This window comes from Oncorhynchus kisutch, linkage group LG17, assembly GCF_002021735.2.
Source record: "Oncorhynchus kisutch isolate 150728-3 linkage group LG17, Okis_V2, whole genome shotgun sequence".
Taxonomy (NCBI): Eukaryota; Metazoa; Chordata; class Actinopteri; order Salmoniformes; family Salmonidae; genus Oncorhynchus; species Oncorhynchus kisutch.
The window spans coordinates 38,723,985-38,740,037 of record NC_034190.2 but is presented as its reverse complement, the minus strand read 5'-3'; the positions used below and the strand labels follow the sequence as shown (position 1 = coordinate 38,740,037).

General features: G+C 43.0%; 1 protein-coding gene across 4 annotated transcripts; it reads left to right on the top strand.

Moving 5' to 3' along the window:
- The first annotated feature begins 203 nt into the window (after positions 1-203).
- mbpa (myelin basic protein a) lies at positions 204-12,509 on the top strand. 4 transcript variants are annotated; one of them, XM_020505725.2, is made up of 7 exons: positions 217-478; positions 8,443-8,535; positions 9,078-9,107; positions 9,353-9,373; positions 10,465-10,548; positions 10,666-10,681; positions 11,351-11,459. In XM_020505725.2, the coding sequence occupies exons 1-6, from the start codon at positions 359-361 to the stop codon at positions 10,669-10,671; spliced, it is 354 nt and encodes a 117-aa protein (XP_020361314.1). In that variant the 5' UTR covers positions 217-358; the 3' UTR covers positions 10,672-10,681; positions 11,351-11,459. The 4 variants fall into 4 exon arrangements, with proteins under 4 accessions (XP_020361313.1, XP_020361314.1, XP_020361312.1 ...); XM_020505723.2 differs by lacking the exon at positions 10,666-10,681 and having other exon boundaries at positions 11,351-12,509; XM_031793784.1 differs by lacking the exon at positions 9,353-9,373 and having other exon boundaries at positions 218-478.
- Positions 12,510-16,053: the final 3,544 nt, after the last annotated feature.

Sequence of the window (16,053 nt, the reverse complement as noted above, 5' to 3'; positions counted from 1 at the left end):
CATCAGGGCCCTAGTTCAGGCCGGGGGGAGGGTGGGGTGGGGTGGGGGGTGGGGGTACAATGGCTGGCCCACGCAGAGGGCGGTAGTGACTGACTCCACAGACACTGTGAGGCCAAAGAACGCCTGGAGTCAGGCCAGCACCATGTACGCCACTGTGCCCGCCTACCCCCACCTGACCTGCCTCATCTCCCATGATACATTTGGGCACGGGGACGGCGCCTTCAAAGACTGCCCATTCAACGTCAGACAGATAGAAAAGTATCCAAGGAGCAACAGCAGAGTGTTTACAGAGTTGGTTTGAAAGGTCTTAATCCAAGATACAGAGCGGTCGTCCAACCCTACCTAACCACTATCCAGCATGGCCACAGCGAGTACCTCAGGGCAAAGCTCATTTGGACTGAGCAGGAGGAAGAAGGCCCCTGGCCTGATGGATCAGATTAGCACGTTCTTTGGAGGTGACAAAAATAAAAGGGGCAAGGTGAGCATCTGGGGTTACCAACTGTTATGATCAATGGCCTCACCAATACTCTTCCAGTCTATAGAGTTCTAATATGACGATGGTAAGGATATATCTGTCCAGTTTTTGTGTGCGGTCGAGAGAGATTCTTTGAAAAAAGGTGATTTATTTATTGTGCAGAGCTAAAATACTTGTAGAATACCTGATGTAATAATCTTAGATAATTTGTCATTTAATTTTTATTCTAGGTCTACCCAAAATATCAAATGGACTACTTGCTGTACAGATTGTTTGGCATTGTTTCTCCATGTTGAGGATTCTTTTGGGGGAAAATGAATAGCTATAGAACCGCTAAAGATAACAGGGATTCTCGTTGATTAACAGGAATACACCATTTATTTGCTGACAATCTCTTAGAGATTTTCCAGTACATTTGGATACTTTTTGGCCTGTAGTTCTTAAAGTAGCGCTCATGAGCCAAAAGTGGTCCATGAAAATTGCGTACTACGGCAGACATGTGCACCATGTCATCGATGTCTCTCTTGCTCTGCTGTGTATGCATCCTGCTAGCTGTCACTCAAATGGCGAGGGGCTAAAGCTCATTGGCTGGAACTTGAATTGCATGCGGCTGGCCCACAAGTGGGAAAATGGAGGGGAAATGGTGCCACACAGCTTCCAGTAAACAGTCGCTTTCAAACTAGGAATTTTGTGGCTAATTGAGCTAAAAACGTCATTCTGCTCATAGATTATGCATGTATGAACTACATATTTACTAGTTGTCAAAGTTCCGAGGCATGTCTTTAATGTTTATGACCAACATTGAAAAATCAATACCTTACCTCTTAAAATATTGTTAAAATATAGTTCCTCAAATTATTGCAATAGTCAGAATCAAGTCGAATACATTCCAAAGGGTTCATCTAATTTTCATTTTAGTTATAAACTTATTTTTAGGCTTGAATCTTAATTGACCACTGAATTTATTTTACTGACCCCAACCTGGATAGCTGTGTGTTTGACTGGGTGTTTGCTGTGATAAGTAGACAGGTGTATTTCGTATGATCACAGTTTGAAATCAGATGTCTAATATACAACTACTGCATAGCTTGAATTCATAAAACTTCATAGAACCACCATTTATTTGGCTGTACAGACTTGATAGCAAACAGAATATCCAATGTGATCTGTCTGCATCATGCACCAGTTGTTCCTCTTACAAGGTCTCATGTTTTTTCCTAAAGCTAAGCAAGTCGATCAAACACCCCCAAATGATTCTGAACTTTGTCTTCAGCGTATTTTCTCTAGAGTTTATTGCAACCAAAACTAGGGAAGGGGGGCACATTGCTGAGTGATGGCAGGTTAACAACTGCTTATCTCTGATGTTATGAATTAAAAAAATATATTTTGTCAATATATATGCATTTTAACCTGAAAAATTGCATCATTTTCCCATTGCAGACATTCTAAAATAATATCCAGTCCTCTCCACTCAGCGCTTGTATTAATCACTGTCAGCTATGATCATGGAAATTAACATAATGCTGTAGGTTGGGTTCCAGACCTAGGATCTTATTGACCAGTATTTATCATAGCAAAATAATCCTGCTGCAACAGGATTTGAACGTTTAGCCCATAATGTTGCTTGATCTGTGGTTATGGGCTGGACAAAAGTAGGCTACAAAGTGCAATACTGTTAATATAATCGTGTCTTAGTGCGGATTTTCAGTAAATTTGTGTAAATCACGAAGCTCATCCACAATTCTTAGCAACAAAAAAATTATCCAATTAAAACCTATATCTGGAGGGAGGGGCCTTGGAAAGGCTTGAATTCAGGCTGAATTTTCTTGCTGTAGTAAAGCTCTTGGATATTATAAATTATTTCTGCACAGTTATACTTTACTTTCTAGAATAGGTTATTTATACACATTTTGAACATCTTCCATTGAAGTGCAATCCTCCAGGCAGAAAGCTTTTAAAAAACAACTCCCAATCACTTTCTTGTAAGGGAGCATTTGGTTATACAACCTTTTTTTAAACTCATCTGTGTGCATTTAATTAAATTTCTAATTCCCATGTAAAAAAAACGAACTCTGTGAACTAGGGTGCATAACATTGCAAAGAAATACAGAGCAGAGTGTCTGTTCAGAAAGTCACCTCAAGTTGAAAAATTGATTAAAATACATACAGTACATACTTGTACAAAGTAGTTTATGGACCCATTTTCGCCTAAAATGACATACCCAAACCTTTTTTATTTGACCTTTATTTAACCAGGTAGGCAAGTTGAGAACAAGTTCTCATTTACAATTGCGACCTGGCCAAGATAAAGCAAAGCAGTTCGACAGATACAACGACACAGAGTTACACATGGAGTAAAACAAACATACAGTCAATAATAGAGTATAAACAAGTCTATATACGATGTGAGTAAATGAGGTGAGAAGGGAGGTAAAGGCAAAAAAAAGGCCATGGTGGACCTGAAGCAAGGATATGCATATTGGGGCGGCAGGGTAGCCTAGTGGTTAGAGCTTTGGACTAGTAACCAAAAGGTTTCATGTTCAAATCCCCAAGCTGACAAGGTACAAATCTGTCATTCTGCCCCTGAACAGGCAGTTAACCCACTGTTCCTAGGCTGTCATTGAAAATAAGAATTTGTTCTTAACTGACTTGCCTAGTTAAATAAAATAAAAAATATTCTTGACACCATTTCAAAGAAACACTTTGAAGTTTAGGGAAATATGAAATGAATGTAGGAGAATATAACACATTAGATCCGGTGAAAGATAATACAAACAAAAAAACATGCATTTTCTATTATTCATTTTTTTCATCATCATTGAATGCAAGAGAAAGGCCATCATATAATATTGTTTGTATTACAATTTAGAGCAGCAGTGTGTGTGCAAAGTTTCAGATTGATCTGGTGAAGAATTGCAATACTGGACAATATTTTGTATCAAGTCTGCCCAAATGTGCCGAATTGGTCAATTAATATATTTACAAGTACATAACTATAGAGAACATACAACAATGATATGGTAATACAAAATGTAAGTTTACACACTACCAGGAATGTCATACATGATGGATCATTAGCTCATACACTAACTTTCACACATCTAGATTGCCGGGTGGGGTGGGTGTGGAGCAAGAGACAGCAGGGGTTCAAACTGTAGAACCCAGTTCCTACATTTGACTATAACAATAGATTTTATCAAACAAATCTATGCTACATTTTATCTCTGGGACCCTCAGGATGACAAATCAGAGCAAGATTACTGAATGTAAGTATCAGAACTCAGGATAAGACCCAGATGCAGACAGCTAGAATCACATATGTTTATTGACCCAAACAGGAGGCAGGGAAAAGACAGGTCAAGGGCAGGCAGAGGTCTATAATACAGGGCAGAGTCAATAAGGTACAGAACAGCAGGCAGTCTGTTCTGGAAACAGAAGACAAAGGACAGTGAGACACAGGTTTTTATCTTGGACACATGAAACGTAGGATGGATACAGAGGGTGTGGGGCAACAGAAGGCGAACAGCAGAGGGGCTAAGTATTTTAGAGATGGGGAACGGGCCAATGAAACAGGGGGAAAGTTTACGGGACTCCACCTGGAGGGGTATGGTATGCTGACTTCTTCCTCTTGCTCAAGGAAGAGCGGGGGCTGATATCCCAAGGAACACTCAAAGGGCAAGAGACCAGTGGCCGAGCAGGGAAGGGTGTTGTGGGCATATTCCACCCACACGAGTTGCTGGCTCCAGGTGTTGTGGTTGGCAGAGACAAGGCAACGAAGGGCCGTCTCCAGGTCCTGATTAGCTCGCTCCGACTGGCCATTAGATTGGGGATGGAAACCAGACGACAGGCTGGCCGATGACCCAATGAGATTGCAGAACGCCTTCCAGAACTGGGACAAGAACTGGGTACCCCAATCGGAGACCATGTCGACCGAAAGTCCATGGATCCGGAAGACGTGCTGCACCATGAGCGGAGACATCTCCTTGGCTGAGGGTAACTTTAGAAGGGGAATAAAATTGCCGGCTTTAGAAAACCTATCCACCACCGTCAGGATAGTAGTGTTGCCGTCTGACGGGGGAAGCCCAGTAACAAAGTACAGGGAAATATGAGACCAGGGGCGGGGAGGAACAGGTAGTGGTTGTAGAAGGCCAGCTGGAGATTGCAGAGGAGTCTTATTTTGTGCACACACCGTGCAGGCAGCGACAAATGCAGAAACCATGGAAGGCCACCAAAAGCATCCGATGGGAGCCTGGATGACAGGTCAGTCTGGAGGAATGCTCCCATTCCAGGACCGGGGAACAGGCAGATTCCGGGACACTCTGCCAATTCCCCGGTATCCCGGATTCCAGCTGGGAACGCTGCGCCTTACAGGCCAGGCTATCTATTCCCCAGATTTTGGGGTCAGATGGAGTAGCAGCGGGGCAATACAACCATGAGAGTGCGACTGGCTTCACGTTCTTGGACCCTGGGCGGTAGAAAATAGTGAAATTGAACCAGGCGAATAACAGGGCGCAACGAGCCTGCCTAGAGTTGAGGCGCTTGGCGGTGCAGAGATATTCCTGGTTTTTATGGTCAGTCCACACCAAGAATGGGTGTTCTGCCCCTTCCAACCAGTGCCTCCCCTCCTCCAGTGTCATCTTGATGGCGAGGAGTTCTCCCACATCATAGTTCCTTTCAGCAGGGGTAAGACGATGGGAGAGGAATACACAGGGGTGCAGCTTTTGGTCCTGGGCAGAACCCTGGGACAGGACGGCCCCCACTCCGACATCCGAGGCATCGACCTCCACCACAAACTGGCAGAACGGGTCTGGATGGATTAAGATGGTGGCTGTAGTGAATTGAAGTTTGAGGCCCGAGAATGCCTGGTCACCTGCTGGCGACCATGTGAAGGGAACCTTGGGAGAGGTGAGTGCTGAGAAGGGGGAAGCCAGGATGCTGTAAAAACGGATGAAGCCGCAGTAGAAGTTAGCAAACCCCAGGAAATGTTGCAGCTGCACTCTGGATGTTGGTTTAGGCCAATCCACCACCTTGTCTGGATCCATCTGTATATGTCCTATATGACGTATCCAAGGAAGGAGATAGTGGAGCGATGGAACTCACACTTCTCCGCTTTAATGAAAACCTGGTTCCCCAGGAGACGCTGAAGGACTTGTTGGTGGTGGAGGACGTGTTCTTGAGCTGACCAGGAAAAGACCAGGATGTCGTCGAGGTACACAAATACGAACCAGTTCAGCACATCCTGGAACACAGCGAGAGCGTTGGTCAGCCCTAACGGCATAACTAATTACTCACAGTTCCCGCTAGCTGTGTAAAAGGCAGTCTTCCACTCATCTTCTTCCCATATCCGAGCCAGATGGTAAGCGTTCCCGAAGGTCCAACTTGGAGAAAATGGTCGCTCCCTGAAGAGTTTCGAAAGCCGAGGAGATGAGTGTTGTTTTTTTACAGGGATGTCATTAAGACTCCTGTAGTCGATACACAGGCGCAGGGTTTGGTTCTTCTTCTCCTCAAAGAAGAACCCTGCGCTGGCGTGGGGGGGAAATGGGCGAAACCTCCCTGCAACGAGTGAATTCTCAATGTACTCCTCAATAGCCTTGGTCTCTAGACCTGACAGGGAGTAAAGCCGCCGCCGAGGGGGTGTGGTGCCCGGGAGAACTTCAATGGCGCAGACATAAGGGTCGATGCGGAGGGGGAGAAGTAGCACTGGCCTTGTTGAAGACCTCCCGGATGTCCTGATACTCCGCGGGCATGGCGGGGAGGTCCGAGGCTTCTCTCAAGCCTGCAGGGAGACATCCCGGAGCAGGCTGGGCTGACTTGAGACAATGAGCATGGCAGAACGGGTTCCAACCCACAATAGCACCAGTAGCCCAGTCGATCAGGAGATTGTGCTTCTGGAGCCATGAATATCCCAAAACCACAGGTACATGGGGAGATTTGATGAGCAGGAACTACATACACTTTGAAACTCGTAGGTCGATAGGAATCGTATTGCAGGTCTCTGACATCCTTTGAAATGGAGAGGGGCTGAGTGGTGATACCAAGCTCTGACACCAAGGTAGCATCGATAAAGCTTTCATGGGCCCCAGAGTCATGGAGCACCCGGAGTGATTTGTCCTGGTCACCCCATAACAGGGTGGCATGGAGAGGGTGCGAGTAATCATTGGGAAATGTCTGTACGGCTCACCAGTGTATTTGTGCCTACTGGTGAACCTGGTCTTTTCAATGGACAGGTGGAAATATAATGTTCTGTAGTCTCGCAATACAGACAGCTCCTGGTGTTCAGTCTGCGTTAACGTTCATCCTGAGACAATCGAGCCCTTCCCAGTAGCTTGGTTCTCTGGAGGAAGTGAGTCGACCACTCTCTACGATTCCTGTGAGCACTCGGGTGATGTCAGAGTCTCTCAGAAATGCCTTCGGGGGTTTCCAGGATTCCTCAGAGTCGAGGGGACAGGGGAAAGATTCCCTCTCCCTCCTACATTCTTGTAGCCGCCCATAGATTCAGATGGTGGAGGCTATGAGGGAGTCGAGGTCGATGGGCAACTCCCGGGCTGCGAGCTCATCTTTGATCACCTCCGATAATCCGTGAAGGAACATGTCGAACAATGCTTCCGGGTTCCAGGCATTCTCAGCAACCAACATTCGAAAATCCACTACATAGCCTGCCACACTGAGGGCATCTTGACATAGCTAGAGCAATTTACGAGCAGCCTCTCTCCCGGACAACGGAGACTCGAACTTCCGTACTTCCACCACAAACTCCTCCAGACTGAGGCAGACGGCAGACACCGCCGTAGCCCAGGCGAGTGCCCTCCCGGATATCAGCGTTATGATGATGAGGTCCGAGGGGAACGAAGAAGGCTGCAGCTCGAAGACGAGGGAGCACTGGAAGAGAAAGGCCCGGTAGGTTCCAGAATCTCCAGCGTAACGCTTGGGAGGAGGTAAGCGGGGTTCTCGGTACACTGGTGTAGGCTGGGAAGAAATGTCACTGGTGGTGGGTTACTGAGAGTCTGGGGACTAACTGGTCAGGCTTGCTGCATTGTAGGGAATACGCGGAATTGCTCCAGTAATGTATTGAACGCCTGGTCATGGCATTCCGCCAGGGTATGTAGTCCCTCCATAAGGCATTGCAGTAACTCCTTGTGTCTTCCAATGGCATCTTGCTGGGAGACAGCATTGTGGAGCTGGTCTGAGTCTGCTGGGTCAGTCATGGCCAGTTCCTACTATCAGAACCCAGGATATGACCCAGATGCAGACTGCTAGAATCAAAGATGTTTATTGACCCAAACAGGGGGCAGGTAAAAGACAGGTCAAAGGAAGGCAGAGGTCTGTAATCCAGGTCAAAGTCAGGCAGGGAGGCTCGGGGTCAGGGCAGGCAGAAATGGTCAGAACCGGGGGAACTAGGAAACAGAAACGTGAGAAAGCAGGAAGATGGGAAAACAAGCTGGTAAGACCTGAAAAGACAATACGAACTGGCAATTGACAAACAGAGAACGCAGGTTGAAATGCACAGGGGATAATGGGGAAGATTTGCGACACCTGGAGAGGGGTGGAGACAAGCACAAAGACAGGTGAAATCGATCAGGGTGTGACAGTAAGTACATTATTTACCTTCAGAGGTGAATGTATCAAACCAGTTGCCGTGATAAAAGTTTTTTGTTGTTGTGCACTCTCCTCAAACAATATCATAGTATTTTTTCAATGTATTAGCTACTGTAAATTGGACAGTGTCGTTAGATTAACAAGAAGTTAATCAGCTTTCTGCCCATATAAGACATGTCTATGTCCTGGGAAAAGTTATTGTTACTTACAACCTCATACTAATCACATTAGCGCACGTTAGCACAACTGTCCTGGTATAGGGATACCGATCCCGTAGAGGTTCATGTACTCATAGCCATTTAATTGAGCCTGATTGTCCAACGTTAGCAAAGAGACTTCTGTGAGTTTTTGACTACTGTTTATACCTTTAGGGGTCCTTCCGGGGTCACGCCACCTCCCCAAAGCCAGCCCCTCGACGTCGGGCTAATGAGAATGCAGTAATGCATTTCTTCAGGAGCTTGAGCGTGAGTATCTTAGATTGACTACCTCTATGCAATGTTATATATTATAACTTGTATTATATTTGTTTTATTTAAACAAATTGTAATTGTAAAGTTGAAAAGGTTTTAAAATAAATATATTGAACTTACTCTTACACAAGATGTTTTGTTGTCGAAGAATTATAAACTAGTTTAATTCTCAATGGTATTTATCTTACCTGAAGCATTGTAGAGACCTTGGAGAAAATGTATTACCTGAAGTTACATCCGCTTTGGGCAATGGTGATTGTTTGATACAGTATAAGAAGGGCATGATCAAACTTGCCATACAATTGGAACAAGATTTACGAGCTCTGGTCCTCAAGTGGAGACATATCCACAAGATATTGGGTAGAGTAGTTATCTAGCAGTTTCTCTAGGCCTGCACCACTGCCTCAAACTTTCCAAAGTACTGTTTTTTAAATCTGCTGTTGCAAAGGGTTTTCCCCATTAGCCAATGTCCTTATGTTTCCATCTTTGAACTCATGGAATAGGACCTTATCATTTGTTGGGTTCTGTATCCTCAGGTGACAGCCTCTCCCCGTCCCAAGTCCAGGGTGAGTTCCATTACCTCCTTTAAAAAACATTTTACTTTACTGTGGTTACTGTTTCTTTAGGCCTCTGTCAGGTAATTAGCTTTAAACTGTTCCTTGCTTTTTACAGCGCATGACTTCATGGGCCTGTGCAAGTTGGCTAGCTAGTAGTATAGTAGGTTTACATTTTTTGTCGTTATAGTAACAGGCGCTGCTCCAGTAGGCCTTCATGAATCTTCCTGATTTATCTCATTTTCTTTCATGTCTAGTGGAGGGAGGTCTTGGGCTTGGTAGGTCATTCAAACTCAACCCTAAACCCCCAAAACAGTGTTGACCTCACAGCCCTGTGTTTGATAATGACATGCTAACTGTTTCCCTCTGTCTGAAGACTTTCTCTAATGTCCTTCTGTGAGCGTTTTGATTGTGTTCTTCCCTCTTATTTAACTTTTACTCTCTCAACTCTGCATCTTCCTTCCCTTGTGTGATTCTTCAAGACAGTTAACATCCAAAAGAATGTATACATATTTCTTAGAAAGCCTAAATAACATTGTTTACCTTACTCTTCTTACTCTAATGGAAAATGTCAGATGCATGAATCAACGTCGAACACAGTTTTCCTCACATTGGAATTATTCATGGAACGTAGTGGCTGATGAAAAGCTCAAATACAGCTTATACTGTGGTGACGTTACATCTCATGATTTTTGTTTTTCTGACATTTTAATTTAGAGTCACTGCTTCTGGATGACTTTGACACTGCTCAACTATTTCTGAACCGCAACCGGTAAAGACACTCTCAGGGACCCCTATATACGTCAGTTTCCGCCTTCCTTTCCACCTTTCCTTTCCTTATACCAGTCTGTGAGACTCTTTCATCGCTGCCCCATTCTCTGTTCATGGTGACTCACTAATCTTCCTGCATTAGTGTGTTTCTTCATTCAACTCCTCTGTGTCCACAGAGTGAGCTGTCCAGGGTGTAAGAATTGAAATGTGCTCCTCGCCAGTTCTCTGTGTTATGTGTGCTCTGAAGTAATGCATGCCTTGGTCTTCCCATCTTCTTATCCCCTAAAGGTTGCTGCAATGTTGGTCATTCCTCATTTATTTCTCTTCTTGTCTCGTTCATACCATTCTTTTACAGTAACAGACCACTGAATGAAGTAAACTCATTTTGATAGAAACATGCCATTTCTGGGTTTAATGCAAAAGAGCATTGTAGTAATGTAACATTTATACCTATGGTGTTTACCAAAATATATTCAAACTCAATATAACTACTAGTTCAACACCATTTTGGTGTCCTCCCCCTACTTCATCCAGCTGAGCACTGATTTATACCCAGGTCCAGCCACGTTCCATGTGTTTATAAAGCATCTTGTTCTAGGCCTCGCCACCACATGCTGATGCCACAAAGTCATCTTACAGATGCCGCAGAGACCAAGGGACACTGTCCAAAATCTTCAACCTGGTGAGACATCCTGATGTTTGTGTCCCAGGTTTATCTTGTCGCTACACAGTTACACTGTCTAAAGAGTGCACCTGATAAACATTGTTTCTTATTTGTGTTTACCTCCCAAAACAACAGTGGTGATATTATCAGAGTGAGTACATTAGAGATGTAACCTAGCCATATCCATCCTGAATCTTCATTCATTTAGACATAAATCACACAAAAAAACTAATTACATTGTGATTTATTTGACATCATACTAAACTAACATGTGCATTAATTAAATGGACACAATTATATACTTTTAACTTGACTGGTTGGGCTACACTTTATTATATACAGTATGCTCCTGTAGGTACACATTGATATAAACAGGTATTACTGTAAGCAAACAGGTATATAAGTACACTGTAATTACACTGTACCTGGCTATGTCATTTTCATGTAAATGCATAGGTATTAGAGAAATTAATGGTAAAGTGGATGGTGTCTTTTGTTATCAATACTTTTTCAGTTTAATCTCTATTGCACAACTCATTGATGTCTTTATTGATGTCTTTATACCTACCTCAACCCTCTTTCCTGAGAGTATATACTAACTTTGAATCCCTGAAAATGTGACTTTTGACAATCATGTAAATACAAATAACAAATTTAACCCTAATCTTCTCATAGAAAATACAAATCCTTCTTTCCATCGAATAGAGACACTCGTACAACCATGACAAGCCATTTTAAAGCTCTATATTTCCTCTTTTGGTCGTATAATAATTTAATATTTCAGATATCAGTCTAATTTATTGCTTCCCTCTATTTACAGGAGACCAAGTCCCGCCTTCCCCCCAAACGCTGGAGCACCATCTTCTGAGCTCTCCTTAGATGAGAAAACCATGGAAAAGGATGAAGAGGAGAAAGTTCTCCATTTGACAGACTCACAACAACCCTTGACAACGTTAACACACTAACACCAGCATGTCTCCTTTGTTTGTAGATAGTGACACAATCTTGGCACCTAATATTTAGCATGCTGGGATGAAAGTGTGCAGTCATTGAGGGTGGGAGCTGTTGAGTTTGTCAATAGCCTCATAATCTGAGTTTTAAGGGAAAGTTCTCCTTTAGAGTTTTGGAAATGCAACAAAATGATTCTACTCTAACATCTGGCTCAATGGGCTATTCGCCTCATCTAGCAACCTGTTCTGATGACGCTAGAGTCTACTATTAATGGGTTGTTGTGTTTTTCTATTTGTCTGCATTTTGTACGTGGATGATCTATTCTACGCATAGAAATAGGCTTTATATTCCCCCTTGTTTCTTTTAGGAGCTCAAACACACAACTGTGTTTCGTTTTGTATGTCGCCAGTTATGTGAAATCTAGTCTAAGAAAGTGTTTGTGGGTCTTGTTATGCATGCAATTGTCAAAATTGTCTTGTGAAAGTATGTTATGAATGCAGTACTTGCGTATTTGAAAATGTAATGGGAAAACCTGCAAAAGTTATAAACTAACATTATGTAGTATAAAAATTGCATTTGATTCGTTTAGCCATATTACAAAAGTCGTGTTTTATTTAGGCACTTAAATCATCAATGTTGTATAGTGTTATGGTGTCCAAGCCTATTAAAACAACTTATTAAAACAAACGCCCTTCCAAACTGCACTGTTAAACTTTGCAAATATATATTTCAAAACTGTTTAAGAGCATTTAACATATTTTCTGACTAATCTTTAAATTTGTAGTTTCAATGCTTTGGTTAATTTGAAGTTAGCTTTTTGAGTAAAAGAGATGGTGAAATGGAAAGTTGTTAAGAGGTCTAATAAATCTCCAAAGTAAAAACGCGGGTGAGAGCATGTAGTTTAGCAAATTCTCTCTCAAACAATTGTATTATGTGTTTGATTAATTTGTCACTTCCCTTGTGTGCACATATCTGTCTGTTCACTGTGAGTGTTCAATAAAAAATGTGATTAAAACTTTATAAAATCATACATTTTTCTGAGGGTGATCAATAACATAGACTTGGTGCTAAAGGTGGAGAAATGGATTGAAGACCAGAATAATGTGTTTCTTGTAAAATGCTCTTTGAAATAAAGATTTTTAAATTGCCAACAAGTTCTCAGAATCATACATTTAAATAACTGAAATTGAAGTCCAAAATCCACCTGTCAGGAAGATGGATTATCTTGGCAAAGGTGAAATGCTCACTAACAGGGATGTAAACAAATCCGATTTAAGTCCAAACTGTAACTGGGCCACTAAGGAACATTCAATGTTGTCTTGGTAAGCAACTCCAATGTTGATTTGGCATTGTGTTTTAGGTTATTGTCCTTCTTAAAGATACATTTGTATCGTAGTGTCTGTTGGAAAGAAGACAACCAGGTATCCCTCGAGGATTTTGCCTGTGATTAGCTCTAATTTGTTTATTTTAATCAACAAAAAAACTCCCTATTCCTTGCCGATGAGAGGTATACCCATAACATGATGCAGCCACCACCATGCTTGAAAATATGAAGTGGTACTTAGTGATGTGTTGTGTTGGACTTGCCCCAAACGCTTTGAATTCAGGACATAAAGTTAATATCTTTGGCACATTTTTTTTCAGCTTTACTTTAGTGCCTTATTTCAAACAGGATCCATGTTTTGGAATATTTTTATTCTGTACAGGCTTCCTTCTTTTCACTCTGTCATTTGGGTTAATATTGTGGAGTAACTACAATGTTGTTGATCCATCCTCAGTTTTCTCTTATCACAGCCATTAAACTCTGTAACTGTTTCAAAGTCACCATTGGCCTCATGGTGAAATCCCTGAACAGTTTCCTTCCTCTCCGGCGACTGAGTTAGATAGGATGCCTGTGTCTTTGTAGCGACTGGGTGTGTTGATACACCACCCAAAGTGTAACTATATAACAACTTCACCATGTCCCTAGGGATTTTCAATGTTGGGTTCTTTTTATACACATATACCAATAAGTTCCCTTTTTTACAAGGCATTTGAAAACCTTACTGGTATTTCTGGTTGAATCTGTGTTTGAAATTCACTGCTCGACTGAAGAACCTTACAGATAATTGTATATGGGGGGTACAGAGATAAGGGTGTCAGACCCCTTGGCTTTTTCCACATTTGTTACGTTACAGCCTTATCCTAAAATGGATTAAATATTTTTTCCCCCTCAATAACCTACACACGATACCCGATAATGACAAAGCAAAAACGAAAATATCACATTTAAATAAGCATTCAGACCCTTTACTCAGTACTTTGTTGAAGCACCTTTGGCAGCGATTCCAGCCTTGAGTCTTATTGGATATGACGCTACAAGCTTGACACACATTTATTTGGGGAGTTTCACGCATTATTCTCTGCAGATCCTAACAAGCTCTGTCAGGTTGGATGGGGAGTGTTGCTGTAGATCTATTTTCAGGTCTCTCCAGAGATGTTCGACTGGGTTCAAGTCCGGGCTCTGGCTGGGCTACTCAAGAACATTCAGAGACTTGTCCCGAAGCCACTCCTGTGTTGTCTTGGCTATGTGCTTAGGGTCGTTGTCTTGTTGGAAGGTGAACCTTCGCCCCTGTCTGAGGTCCTGAGCTCTCTGGAGCAGGTTTTCATCAAGGATCTCTATGTATTTTTCTTCGTTCGTCTTTCCCTCGATCCTGACTAGTCTCCCAGTTCATACCGCTGAAAAACATTGTCACAGCATGATGCTGCCACCAGCATGCTTCACCGTAAAGATGGTGCCAGGTTTCCTCCTGACGTGACGCTTGCCATTCAGGCCAAACTTGGTTTCATCAGACCAGAAAATCTTGTTTCTCATGGTCTGAGAGTCTTTAGGTGCCTTATGGAAAACTCCAAGCGAGCTGTCATGTGCCTTTTACTGAGGAGTGGTTTCAGTCTGGATACGCTACTATACAAGGCCTGATTGGTGGAGTGCTGCAGAGATGGATGTCCTTCTGGAAGGTTCCTCCATCTCCACAGAGGAACTCTGGAGCACTGTCAGAGGGACCATCGGGTTCTTGGTCACCTCCCTGACCAAGGCTCTTCTCCTCTGATTGCTCAGTTTGGCCAGGCTGCCAGCTCTAGGAAGAGTCTTGGTGGTTCCAAACTTCTTCTATTTAAGAATGATGGAGGCCAATGTGTTCTTGTGGACCTTCAATGCTGCAGACATTTTTTGGTACACTTCCCCAGATTAGTGCCTTCACGCAAACCTGTCTCGGAGCTCTATGGACAATTCCTTCGACCTCATGGCTTGGTTTTTGCTCTGCACTGTCAATGGTGGGACCTTATGTAGACAGGTGTGTGCCTTTCCAAATCATGTCCAATCAATTGAATTTACCAGGTGGACTCCAATAAAATTGTAGAAACATCTCAAGGATGATCAATGGCAACAGGATGCACCTGAGCTCAATTTCGAGTCTCATAGCAAAGGGTCTGAGTACAAGTATTTCTGTTTTTATTTTGTATACATTTGAAAACATTTCTAAAAACCTGTTTTCGCCTTGTGATTATGGGGTACTGTATGTACATTGATGAGGGGAAAAAAACAATTTAATCAATTTTAGAATATGGCTGTGACGTAACAGAATGTGAAAAAAGTCAAGTGGTCTGTGTCACGACTTCTGCCGAAGTCGTTGCCTCTCCTTGTTCGGGCGGTGCTCGGCGTTCGACGTCACCGGTCTTCTAGCCATCATTGATCCTTTTTTCATTTTCCATTGGTTTTGTCTTGTCTTCCCACACACCTGTTTTCAATCCCATTCATTACCTGTTGTGTATTTAACCCTCTGTTTCCCCTCATGTCTTTGTCAGAGATTGTTTTATTGTCAGTGTAGTGTGATTGTTGTATAGGTGCGCGTCGGGTCCTCGTACCCATGTTTGTGTGTTTATGTACATTTAGTGTTATGGAGCATACTCCGTGGACTTTATTAAAAGACTCCATTTTACACTCCATTTGACTCTCCTGCGCCTGACTTCCCTGCCACCTATTACACCTACGCATGACAGGTCTGAATACTTGGGCACCGACAGACAGCTCTGCTTCTAGCTCCTAAGTAACTTTGCAGTATTATATTTTTTGTGTGTTATTTCTTACATTATTAGCCCAGAACGTTTTTTGTTTTATTACATACAGCCTTAATGAACTTTTGGATATCAGAGCGGCAGTAACTTTGTTCGAACTCCCCAGGGCAATTTAACTTATTCCAGATGCTGCTCCAAGATGCCGCCGGCGAAGAAAAGGTATTCGGTGTGGACTTGAAGTCTGACTCAGAAGGCACACCATCCACCGCTTCCGAGTACATTACTCGCTAAATAAAGTAGAGTCTCTGAATAAAGTAGACGAGCTCAGGGCGAGGATCTCCTTACAGAGAGACATCAGGGACTGTAGCCTACTCTGTTTCACGGAATCATGGATCTCTCAGGATATACTGTCCCTGTCCATACAGCCAGCTGGGTTTGCAGTACATAGACAGGAATAAAGAACTCTCCGGGAAGAAGAAGGGCGGTGGTGTATCCTTCATGATTAACTACTCATGGTGT